The sequence below is a fragment of the Odontomachus brunneus genome, unplaced genomic scaffold (genome assembly GCF_010583005.1).
Source record: "Odontomachus brunneus isolate Ranch 3 - 2012 unplaced genomic scaffold, Obru_v1 Obru_scaffold_047, whole genome shotgun sequence".
Taxonomy (NCBI): domain Eukaryota; kingdom Metazoa; phylum Arthropoda; class Insecta; order Hymenoptera; family Formicidae; genus Odontomachus; species Odontomachus brunneus.
In genome coordinates, this window is record NW_022639497.1 from 600,352 (window position 1) to 613,731 (window position 13,380).

Genomic DNA, 13,380 nt, shown 5'->3' on the forward strand with positions numbered 1-13,380 from the left:
TGACACGGAAACTGCCGGTGCTTCGATATTTCCGAGGAAAAATATATGTGAAATTCATCGTAGAATCTGTCATGGAAATTCAGGTCACTAGTTGTTAGTCTATATCGACAGATATCGTGTGAGACAGGCTGTATAGCCTTCTTTCAACATGTCCACGACTAAAAAGGAAAGAAGTTTAGAACTATCGCCTCAACGACGGCAAGACGTCGATAATGGAAAAACTACGAGCAAGGAACAGTTAAACGCGAAGAATGGCGCAACATCTGTCGCGACTGTGTAATAATTTTCTTTTTCTTTTCTTTTCTCTTTTTTTTTTTCTGAAACAAAATTTCGTAAACTGTTCTCGCGGCTAATTCGTTTCTCGTTTAATGTTTTCGACGATCTTTCCTCTATTTCTTCGTCGATATTCCTAAATGCGTTAGCGATCTGTAAATAGAACTACGATGAAATCACGGAATCCATCGGTGCGCGTAATTTCGAGAACATTGTCACACCTGCGACCCGATGGAATAACTTAAGGAAACCGGCGTACGATCGGCGTGAAATGGTTCGGAGAGTTATAGTCATCGATTTGGAAAAAGGTAACGGTTGGGCTGATAGTGGAGTGATATAAAGAAGCTCGTTGGGAACTTTCTATGGATCGTATGCGAGATGAAATTCGATTCTCTCTCTTTTAGTGCTCACAAGCTGATCATAGGAACTCTCGCGTACCAGCGCGTTATTAAATTTCCTGAGGCGAAGAAAAAATTATATAAAGCCAGGGAAACTGATTATTCGCGGAATAAACATTAAACGTTTAATATTTTACATCAAAAATTCTCTGTAGGCGAGGCAATTTCTTACGGATCACAACTATTCGCATTCCCAACGACAGAATTTGTGGCGCTTATTTTTAATATTTCTTTTTAAATTTACCAATAAAGTCACTGTGCGCGTCAGTGATTTTATATATAATAATCCGATATATTCATCCATGCAATCTACCGTGAAAAATACTTACCGTGTATCCGAGTCCGCGCATATTGTTCGATGATAACGTTACGGATTATTAAATTGAAAATTGAGTGCGTGGCCAATAAATACATAATTGAAAAACGTATTTAATTAAACATGTATATCGCTCGATTGGTCGGTCGTGATGAGAACTCAATGCTTTGATGATCAGTCGAAACATACGAGTGTTTCGGACGATTTATAATTACATTGTCTCTTTTGTAAATGATAGTTGAACGTGTTTATTTTGCTGATGTTCTCGACAAAACAAACACCGAGTATTAATGGATTCGTTGCTCCGACATTCCAATATTATAACAGATAAAGAGTCATTAAGAGAAGGTCACCTTGATATGCGTAAACTTTATTCTCAACTAAACTCATAAATACTAAAAGAAAATTAATTAAGAGAACACAGTAATTTCATATTAATCCTGAAGTTTTGATTAAAGACGCTTCATTGATTCCAGTATCGATAATAAGAGGGAACTTTGAGTGTGTTCGTGTTCTAATCTTACTTTTTTTAAACAACTTTTCTTGAAATATTGATATATTGAAAAAAAATGTTCGTTATTTGTAACTATAATTATGTAGAGAAATAATTACTATAAGTAATAAGTAGTGGTCAAGAATATCAATCAATTCAAAATTTTTATTAAATTCTACTATAATGTTAGTGATAATAAACTTATATGCGTGTTACCACTACTATTACCACTACTATTTTCATGTTAGAATAACTAAAAAGTATTGTTGTGGCCAAAAATAACTATAATTTTAGTTAGATCAACTATTTTTTCTCAGTGTAGAATTAACCTTCGATTTTTATACATTTTTTGATAAAATTGTCTAATATTCAAATCGGATACAAAAATTTGTATCCGATATTAAATCTAAATTAAAAATAAATCTTTGCTTCATACTGATAGACGTTTGTGTATCAGTAACTAAAAAGTGATTAACAAAGCGCGAAGAAATAATTTCATAGAACGAATATAAAGCGAGAATAACTTGATATTGCGTCGCAACTAACCAGAAAAATGCTTCGCTATATAAAAATGCAAAAATTTTGTCTTTTGACTTTGGGGTGTAATGCATTGCCAACGAGCGCGATCGTAATCCGCGATACATTATGCGCATGGTAATTTCGAATCACGAAACAAGAGCACGGCTGTCGTTGTAGCTACGGCACTCGTTACACACGAAATTTATGCCGCATGCGTAACTTTTCTCGTTCCAAGCTTCCCGGCTTTCGGAGATTTTACATATTCTCCAGTTTCGGAAAATGCCGGGAGAATTCGGTCGGTCTCGGGTCCATCGAGTCGCCGGGACGATCGTCGTCAGCTAAAAAAGAAGGAATTTCGCCACTGTCGCCAATTGTCGGAAGCGAATCTGATTAGCTGCGGCGATTTCTTGTGCGCGTAAGATCAGCCCCTCGTAAGCCGAAGGGACAAGCACACTGTTCACGCGGAAAGAGCTCGTGGATGTTCTATACTGTGACTATCAACGTGCAGGAGATAATGGGACCAAATAATTGAGGTAGTATTGAGGTAGTTACTTGTGCTTTTCGGAGTACACAAATGAAATCTATTTTGAGACAAAATAGTTTGAATTTCTTTTGCATCGCCAAATACTGGAACACATTTTTTTTACCGCTATATAACATCTTAATAAAGAAGAAAATTTTGTCTTGGAATGTTTACTTTCAGCATTAGTTGCCTTTTTTATGTGAAATCCCCATAATTTGATCGCACACCAATTAAATCGAGGGCAGCCCACAATCGCTATAAAACCGTCGAATTAGCACCCGTAAATTTTTCGTTCGTAATTATATATAATCTAGAAATTATATTTACCTCAAGGCAGCGTTTTTCTCGAACACACTGTATGCACAATCCTTCCCGTTTCTTACGCCACTCGTACTCGTACGAAGATATCGAATAGCGAGCATACGAGCTTATCTCCTTGTGGCGCGTCCTTTATACCGCGCAAATAAAACGATTCACCGATTTCGTATCAAAGATATAGGAGGAGCCAGAGATAGGAGGTTATTACTTTTTACTGCAGCGAACTAGACACGCTCCGAACGTCCTCGACAACGTCGCGGCCGTTTCTGTTATTGTCGTTCGCAACGAATTTAGTAAAGTATTCATTTGTACGTCAAAGAGAAAAAGAAGCATTCAAATTTTTATATGGAGCAGGGGGGAAGAGGAAGTATGTCACGGCTCCTCGAGATCTAAAAGTTTCCCTTGTATTTGCATGAATCGACGGAGGGGTGAAAGCCGATAGTGAAATCATACGCCAGACTTTGAAATATAACTTCACGAAGCCAAAGAAGCTTATATAAATCCTCGAACAGAGAGATTCTCTAAAAAATCTGGCTCCTTTAAAAAATGAATCTCGCAATGGCGCGATAGAATTACAAAAAAAAAAGAAAGAGAAAAAAGGGAAGAAACAAAATCCATGACGCTTTTCGACGCGATAGTTTCCGAGCTCTCGTTCCAAGAGAGCTAACGTGAATTTTCGGACGAGTTACCTTACGTGACTGGCGAAATAAACACCTCCGTGAAAGAATGGCTTTTTCTTGGTCGGTCTTACCGAATACTATGACGAAGGTCATCTTCACTGTTTTGATTTTCGCCCTGGGAATAAGACCCCTCGAGGACGCTCTCCTCGTATCCCTGGTAGGTCCCTGACGTAGCGCTCCTCCTTGCGACCATATCGTGGCCACGATGACCATGTAACACCCTCCTATTATCAAAGTGGGCGCTATAAAGAGACTGAAGCTCACCAGACTCATGTAGATTCTCCATTGGGTCGGCGAGCCCAAATCGATCCAGCACTGCATCGTGCCCTGTAAAGCAACGATCCAGCCGTAATTAGGATCTCTGCGTAGAAACGCTTAAAGTTATGTTAAGACTTGGTTCCGCAACTTATTTTAATTGGATCTTTACTCGTTACCTTAACATGTTAAAGGCTTTTCCAAACAAACTTGCATAATCATATATTGTATATGCATAAGAAAATCAACCAATTATAACACGTGCAGTAAAAAGATCTCTTATATTAGATACATTTTACGTTAGATCTCTTATATTAGATACATTTTACGTTAGATTAGTAAATTTTCATATGCATATGAATAATACAACTATGCAAGTTTGTCTAGATAGGCTTTTAACGAGTTAAATTCCGGTTAAAGTAAATTTGCGGAACTGAGTTTAAATATAGATCGTAAACTAAAGTCTACAGATAAAAATAAATTTAAGCTAATGCACAAAGAAAATTGTAACATGACAAAATCACGCGTGATTTTGTGAAATCAGACACATTATCATGTATGAAGTAAATATATAAACTATTTTATAATAGTAGAGATATAATCAGAAAGATATAATAGTAGAAAGATATGTAATTATAATTTGTAGAGATATGTAACTCAATAAATCAGTATCTTGATAAAATTTGTATTACTTTTTCTACATTATAATGATTCTTTAATTTAGTTGTTGCAATAACCAAATGAATAAACAGTATACTATAGAAGAAAAAAAAATTTTTTTGATAAGAAATATTAATTTATCAACTGAAATATTTTTCTTCTAATCTTATTTTTATCATAAAATATTTGATACATACTTTATACTATCTTATAAACAATGAAATATTTACAATTTTCTTTGTTGACCTAAGTTTACTATTACTCATAGACTTCAGTTTATGATCACATAAATGCAACTTAAAGTGTTACGGACGTTCTTGTGCAAAGATTCTTAAACTTCTTGCGATTAAACTTAATCTCCTTGACGCGTAATTTCTGCATTTCGATACATCATTCGGTACTATTACGTAACAATCTTGTGTGATATCATCAATTCCATTTATTAATGTCAGTTCATCCGTTACTTTTTTGTTTTGTAAATTTTTTTGCACGCATCCGTGCATATGTGTGAAATATTTTACAAGAGATTAATTAATTTGATATGCATATGTTCATCATTATTAACAATGACTTGTGTTCCGATTTAATTTTTGAATGAAAAAAAATGCGTTTGTTTTTCTTCTTAATAATATAAAGTAGACTTATTTAGGCGGATATATTTATACCTGTATTCGTTTCTCTTCGTATAGAAATATAATCGGCACGCTGAATAATACCGACAGACCCCAAGCCGCAGCTACCAGAGCTCGAGCTCTCCACCCTGCGATCAAAATGAACCCATCAGTGGACGGAAAATAAACATACGTAACAAGCGCCGGAAATCTGAGACGGAACTTGCAGTCAGCTCCCGCAATTGTTGACTTAAACGAGAGTTCTCTGATGATAGATAGGCGTAGGCGCGGTGAACTTTGCATACCGCGGAGTATGAAGGAAGTTTGATCATTTTCGTAAACGTTGAATTTTACAACAGCTGGCGCCTCGGAGAGATGAATGGAAAACGAATAATGATAGAACGGTCGCGGCGGGAAATTGCGAAGCTTTCTTGAAGAATCGAAATAGCAAGTATGTCAAGTAGCTGCTGCAATAACGTAAAGAGCACTCGTATACGTAATATGCTTATGACACGATTACACCGGATCATCCGCTTTCAGTCTTATAAGATAACACGGAGAATGATGCATACGCCGCGACTTCGACATGTTATCGTTACCCTCGCGCATGTCGTTTATTTTTCAGTGATGTGTAATTTAGGAGGGTCGTTGGTAATACCATGGCATATCGGGTCGACATAGAAAGATGTTACTCAACGTGATAGTCGACGCGCGCCCATTAATCTCGCCGTAATTACGACGTACAATTGATAATTGTGATCCGCCGGTAGTCGAAAGAATAATCATTCGTGAGAATTCGTACGACGCAAACGGCTGTACATTACCACGAAGAGCAGCAGATGGTGCTTTAAGAGCCCCACGCGATTCAATAAAGCCCATTCGTGTCTACTCGAGAGAGATACTTTAATTTCTATTCAATAACGTTGAGTGAGAAATGGCTATTGGTGAAATTAATGAAATATTACTTACCTTGAGACACGTAATCGGAGTTATAAATTCATTGAAAGCCAGACGGATCAAACCGTCATGGGTATATTTAAGGACGCGTTTGAACGTTTCGAGATACGTTGAGAAAAATCCCTCGGTTATCTCAACATTTGCTGTTTAATTGTTGTTAAACAAACAAATAAAACGGTTACCGTTGCGAATAATTTTTCTCATTTGTCAGCTTAACAAACACACATTGCCTAAGATAACAAATTACATTTGCTATTCAAGTTAACTTAGTTATGTCTCCATGACAAAAGTATTGTTTAGAGCAGCAAATTGAAAGTAATAAATCATTTGTTCCCACTGCAGGCTCATTTGCTATCCCGTATCAGCAAACCATTTGTTACGGGCACAGATTTTGTTAAATTGGCAAAATCTTTCCTTTCAATAATATAACACGGTTTTCCTAGACTAAACTTCGGTCTTTAATCCTTTGCACTCGTAACGTGTTTCGACACGAGATATATTCCCGAGTATAGTCTCGACTACGATCGCAAAGGGTTAATCCGTAACGGTCCGTAATATCGAGGGCTGGCCTAAGAACAAGAGTAATTCTCTCGTATTAATCCGTCCGCGATCGAGACATCCGGCGAATGTGGTCGAACGTGAATCGCGGTTCAGAGTAGGGCACCTACCAATTTCTGTAATTCTCCGGCTACCCCAGTTGGAGAACAACGAACGAAACGCGGAAGATAAATTTTATTCTGGCGCGGTGCACGCACCGCAACGATCCGGCAACCGTGAGATGCCTTCGTGTGATAAACGATACGGCTATCTCGAGCAAGAGAAATAAAGGAACCCCGGTGACACTACGGTTCGATCCTTTATCCTGTCGTGTCGTAAAAGGGGAGACCGGTAGAAAAGATACTTGTCGATGAAGATACTCGCTCATTAAAATACGCACACGCAATTATCTCGTTACGCAACTCTCTCCCATCTTATTGTTATGTCATGAGTACGAGATATGTGTGCCATATTATAGATATAATAGATATGCTATATAAGAAAATGTTTTTATAACAAAATTTTTGACGGCACAAAGAATTTTCTTTTCTTGCTTAATTTTTCTTCCTGTGCAATAATAATACATGGAATAAAAATTATGTTATGACTATATTTCCTCTTACAATATCTTTTGCAAAACTGAATTGTACTGAAATTGTAGTATCAATTACTATGTAGTAGAAATAGTAACTTTGACGATATAAAGAACATCTAAGTAATTTCAATAATTTTCTAATAAAAATCAAACGTGCATAATATTGTTCAACAAATATATAGTAATTTCAGTCACAATTCTATATGGCCTAAGATCACTAAAGTTTTGATGTGATTTTTACTACACTATTTATTCCATGTACATTGAGAGCGAAGGATACGCACGAATATCATATCAAATGATTAAGTTTATAATCGAGAATTCCATCACTCGAGTGAACCCGAAAGTAGCATTATCCATCCTCGACTGACATTTTACTCGGTTCGCTTTTAGAACAAAGTTTATTTTCCGGGAAGAAATTTTCTCCACGCTTCTCCGGACGTCGCGTGACTTCGTAGCGCTTAATTCACCATTAAGTTCTCAAAGCATTCTCCTCTACTTATTATCATTAAAGTATTATACGCGGCAAGGTGCGTGAGAGACGAAAAGTGAAAAGTCACTCTTTTGGCTTTGAGGTTGAACGTCATTCACGCCTCAAATCGCGTTATATATACTCCACGGAGCTTGAGCTGAATTAATGAGTTTAGGTCGACCCGGCGTAGCTCTGTGAGGGAGTTCGCAATATTAAAGGACGAGATCACGTCCGCTAATGTACTCACAGCTGCCAGAGAAGTTCATTGGACGCGTAATAGCGTCGTATCTGTCGATTGACAACGCCACGAGGACGTAGGTCGAGCTATATGTCACTACGGCCTGCATGAATCTTATCAGCTTGCAAGCCACATTGCCCGCATGCCAGGTGACCGTCGTTCTCCAGACTATGTCCGTTAGTACGGATATCAGGCCGACGAGCAAATCTGAAACAAGATACGCGAATTGTAAGGCAGCGATCACTAATGACGTGGACTAATTATCGGCGCCTGTTAATACGGTTGGGCATTATCCGTTTCAGTGATATTTTCCGGTCTAACCGAAATCACGTTTAATACCGATCTACTGTTCACCGTAATACCACTGTTATATCCGAGTTAATACCTCTACGCGCGAATTACACGAAGATCCGATTCGCTCGTTTTACATTCTCTGTTTTCAGGATCGCGAAATAGCTATTACAACTCGCTCAATGAGTCGAGATTTTTGCTTACGTTGCGAATTTAATGTCGCGACGAGAAACGCGAGCATTGTATGTGCGAAATTAGAATTTTGATATTGTATGTATATACTGAGTCAAGCGGACGAGGGAACGCACGGAAGTTTCGCAATTGTGCAGAGACACGTCAGCCAGCTACTAATTAACATCGTACGTAAAACAAAATCTGCTTCGACCGTCGAATGAGCGCGGCGCAATTTGCTTGCAGCTCGATCGCGACAGGCTATTTCGCTTCGTCCTATATTCGCGTGGGTGGCGAGTAAAAGTTCTCGACGCGGATGTAAAAATGAACGAGCGCGACAGTGCCACGTGATAATGCATCAGTAATCTTGATATTTCCGTTTGGCCGTAATAAACGTCATAACAATTAGGAGATGCTCCTACGCGGCAATAATCTTCGTGGGAATATGTTTTGACATTCGCGTTCTGCAACGATTTATATCATGGAAAAATTGTAATAAAAAGTCCAGGATTACACTCTTCCAAAAAATAGAAATGGGACGCAGAATGCTTGCCGATTATTACTAAAGAAAGAGAGAGGGAGAGAGAAGGTAGTATATTAAATAAAAGTGTATATAATTTTTGTTTACATTTATTTTTGTTTAAATATTAATGTGTCGTATTTGATCTACGGTGGATTGGTGATAACTTTAATGGACTTAAATAAATATAGGGGGCGATTGTCATGAAAGTAACTCACTCTTATTAAACAGTGTCCCTCACTTTGTCTCTTAGTTAAAAGAAAGCGATATCGCTTCTCCTTTTATTTCGTGAAAATTTTATATTGTACCAGGCGCAAACACACAAGACGATATCGACTCGATCCTGAAAACGTGATCGGAAAAGAGACGGCACAGGCTCATCCCTACTGGTTCTCCGAATAAAACAAGTTCGTCCCCCACTTTTATCGCCCGTATTTTATCGACGAAGTAGAAATTCGATTCCGCACCCTCTCGCGACTCGATAACACCAGTCGCAATATTAATGTTGGGCCAAAAGCCCAAGTTAGGGAATAATTGCATCGAGAGTGTAATATGAACATGCGCCGCGCGTTAATTAAACTAAAAAGCAATTCGATACTGTTATTATAATAATAACTCATAATAATTTTATTTATGCATAGCGTGTCATATGTGTGTCATATTGGATCACTGATATCATTTTCAGGATGTCAGAGATTTAATCCTTTTATCTATAACTTCATGATACATGATCTTCGTGACGCATTCTTATGCATTTTCGTATGTCAAAAAACGTAATGCTTTTAATTAGAGATTTCAATTTTTCCGTGCAACTTCTATCCTTTATTTTAACGTGCCTTGTGTTATTTTGGACATAATATACGCCGTTAGTTTAAGATTACATTGCACAAACGGTTTAGTCTCCGGTAGACAGCTGAAGTGCGCGAATAATGTGAAGAGGAGTGGATTTTGTAGCACGCGAAATATGAGGATAAAAATGCAACAAGGAACCGAAGTTTTCCACCATGTTACTGTAAGAAGAGAGAGAAAAAGAGAGAGAAAACCTGCCTTGTTAAAAGCAGACTGCGGAACTTAAAATTTGAACTATGATGGAAATAATTTCCGCGTTAATAATATTAATGATGGAAATAATTTCCGCGTTAATAATATTAATTCCGCATGTTCTCTGTACATACTCTATCTAGTGCTTTGTAACATGTATATGATGAAGATGATGTTTCATTACGGAGTATAATATATGTAATATATAGAACATATAGAGAAAGATTAATATTACTTACTATTGCGACAGAGGAAAATTGCACGTTTGCTGTAAGGAGAAATTTTCTAAAGAAAAATTTTCTATAAGATGACAGTAAACATTACGCGAGCTCTGTATTGTTACATTTCAATGGTAAGAAATATCGGAAAGTGCACAAGGGAATATACTTCGCGCAGCAAATAATTTCTCTCTCACATTCTTCTCGCACATCAATGTGCAACATCGTTATTTATATAGAAGCCGCTTGCTTCATCCGAATGACTGTATCGTGAAGTACGTCTGCAACTGCATTCACTATCGAAAACGTTTCAGTGGATATTCTTAAGTCGCACCTGATTGCAAGAGTTCATATTTCTTACATATCGTGTTTTCTACGTACTTACTCTATATCAACATGATTACAAGGTCATTCGCTATTATTTCTCATATTAGGGAAGAAGTATCGTCAAGCAGTCGATCACTTCATAAATATCGATTGAACATCCATTTAAAGGAATACATATTTGTAAGGACAATTCTTCTAATTGTCTCTGCGAATATTTTTTGTAATATCCAGAATATTTACAAATGGGACTTTTTTCTCGTACTATTCTTTCCTCGATGCTCATGGAATATCTAACGCCATGCCATAAAAGACATTCTTCCTCTCCCATCTCGCTTAACCCCGGCATTAACCCCGCAGTAAGTGCATCCGCTTTTACTGTCGCGAGTTATTACGCAAGTAGTGCGAGAAAGATTTACTAGACCGGATTAACTCTCATTTAACGTCCAGAATATTTCCTGAGGATAAAAATAAGAGATTCTTTATTTCCCTAAGCTAACCACAAAACTTTAATCAATCTTACGTATGTCAATAATATTCAAAGTTTTATTTGCACTTCTACTGCAACTTAATCTAATTTTTTTGTTCTTTGCCTCAAGAATATTTGATTTGAACTATTGTACTCATTGAATTTTTATATTCGAGATGATTTTTCCATTAAAGCGAAGTACAGCTTGATAAAACATTTCATTCTATATACGGTAAAAATAAATGATACATTCAAAGCGATAAAATAAATAAGAAAATAATATACGACGTATTTATTTATCTTTCTCTCTCTCTCACTCGACGTTGCACATATTCCAGAGTAAGTACAAAAGTATGGACACGTATGGTCGGCTCGATATCTTTTATGGGCGAACATATAACGGGCATTAAGCTCCGTTATTGGATCTCCAAGTCGACCTGTGTTATATCAATTCCCCGGTGACGTCACAAATAACAGATATCGACGAAGTCCTCGTATCGAATCGCTTTTGTTTATGATAAGAATATCAATACGCGGGCAAAATTTACGCGACATTTTCCAAAAAGAGAACGAAAGAGAAAAATATATACATACACGTGATACTTGTATAAACATCAAGAGGAGCCGATGTAGCATTTAATCAACGATGAATAAAATGAAGTATCTCTCTCATGCGCGCTCGTTTCTGTCCGCGATATCTCGTGCATAAAGACGCGTCAGCAAAAAAAGGAAGATAAATGTTTATCCATAAAACGCATACACGAAAGAGGATGTGCCGTCGTTTCCCCATGTCTGAATTGCAGGTATCGCGGGTGGAGATTTTAGGGGCAGATTGTTACAAGGAGGAGGCGCTAGCAATTCTCACGATATATCGATGAGCGTCCGACGAATCTCAATGTAACTGTCCATCAATTTATCTGACAAGCAGACTATTAATATCGAATCTCGAATATAGTATCTCGAATGGAGAAACCGTTAAAATTCTGTACGCCTCGACAGAGCAAAACGAAGTTTAATGTTAAGTCGACGACTTACCCGCAAACGCTAGTTGCTTGATGAAAAAATCCATTCGGGATTTTCTGCGCTTTCCCAGCAACAGACCGGCGAGGACGGCGGTATTACCGGCAACTATTACAGCAAACAGTAACCATAGTACCGTGAACTGCTCCGTCTGTAAAAAAGTAAACGTACGCTTGTCTTTATCGCGACAACACGGGAAGAATGTTTTAATTAAATATGAAAAATATTCGCCAACAAGAGTCGACTGTGAATCATGGCGCGCACGATAAATTAAGTTGCGATAAACACGGTATATAAACGCACGTATAGAATTGATCGAAACTTTTTGTATATAAAGAGTGGTGCGCAAAGAATTATTTCGACTATTTATATAAAGGAATGACGTGTACAGTTTCACCGTTTCGCGAGATAACGAGTAATGTTAATTGCAATATTTACATGATAAAGGCAAGATTTATGTGACAATTTAGTTCATCAATTCTTTACAGAAAACTCTCGTTAGAAAGCGTGATGCGTAAATTGGATTTTGCGAATTTCCAATCTGCAATATTGCTCGAATAATTCGGATAAATTAGTTTGCACGATTCCCGGTTTAGATTACACTTTTATCCAAATTCGCGTTACACGAATTATTTAAATTATTAAAATCACCGATTCGATGATTGCGAGAGCCGTATAGAGTGATGTCCGGGTATATTGGAGGCGAATTAGGAATATCGCTCTACGGTTCCGGCGCGACGTAAACTCATTACTAATTATGTAACGATGGATTTACATGACGGGGACCGCACGTATGTGTTATTGCATTATTTCGTAATCTCAATATCGGCATGACGGAACGTCAAATAGCTATTTATTGATAATCCGTGTGACATAGGCCGAACAGTCGGATTGATTGTTAGCTCGATAGATGATACCTTGCGGTCTTGCATCGTACACGTCAGGATGTGTGTAACGCACGGAGTAACGCGTGGGCGTTAATTTCAACATCGTTTGCATGATACAGTTCCGCACGAGTAGTACGGAATAGTAAGCTAATTTAACGGTTCGGGTATACACACGGCTGATACACGATATCACTTGGTCCACGTGCCCCTGCGTAGATAATCGAAGCCTGTACGCAATTAGAAAAATATAATCAGACAGATTTCAGTAATTCGACTAAGTAACGTAATATGTGAGACACATATGTAACCTAAACAAGATATATACTGCAGTTTTAAGCAAATATACGAGTAAAACGTAAAATTGTAAAATCGTAGTTTAGGAAAAAAAAAATATCGTTGATATTTACGAGTTATCATATGACATATGGTCTGCATAGAATTGTAGATCTACTCATAAGTTTTTACGAGTCTTACGAAAACAAGTCACGAGTTTTACGATTTTATCTAGAATTGCAATATCATTAGTTCATCATCTCATCTTTAGTTGAATCTTCTTGTACACTGAGAGGAAAAATATCTAAGAATAAATAGCAA

The 13,380-nt window shown here is 37.4% G+C and overlaps 1 protein-coding gene and 1 long non-coding RNA gene across 12 annotated transcripts in view; one reads left to right on the forward strand and one right to left on the reverse strand.

The window, feature by feature from the left end:
- LOC116844822 overlaps nucleotides 1–13,380 on the forward strand; it is a 92,211-nt gene that overhangs the window by 13,178 nt on the left and 65,653 nt on the right. The gene's annotated exons all lie outside the window — the stretch shown is intronic.
- Nucleotides 1–13,380, reverse strand: part of LOC116844818 (cardioacceleratory peptide receptor-like) — a 74,696-nt gene that overhangs the window by 6,221 nt on the left and 55,095 nt on the right. For all 11 annotated transcript variants that reach the window (XM_032816878.1, XM_032816876.1, XM_032816875.1 and 8 more), the window contains 4 exons: nucleotides 11,915–12,050; nucleotides 7,855–8,052; nucleotides 5,101–5,195; nucleotides 3,592–3,847 (listed from right to left, as the gene is read on the reverse strand). In XM_032816878.1, the coding sequence (XP_032672769.1) occupies nucleotides 3,592–3,847; nucleotides 5,101–5,195; nucleotides 7,855–8,052; nucleotides 11,915–12,050 (685 nt within the window). The remainder of the gene's footprint in view (nucleotides 1–3,591; nucleotides 3,848–5,100; nucleotides 5,196–7,854; nucleotides 8,053–11,914; nucleotides 12,051–13,380) is intronic.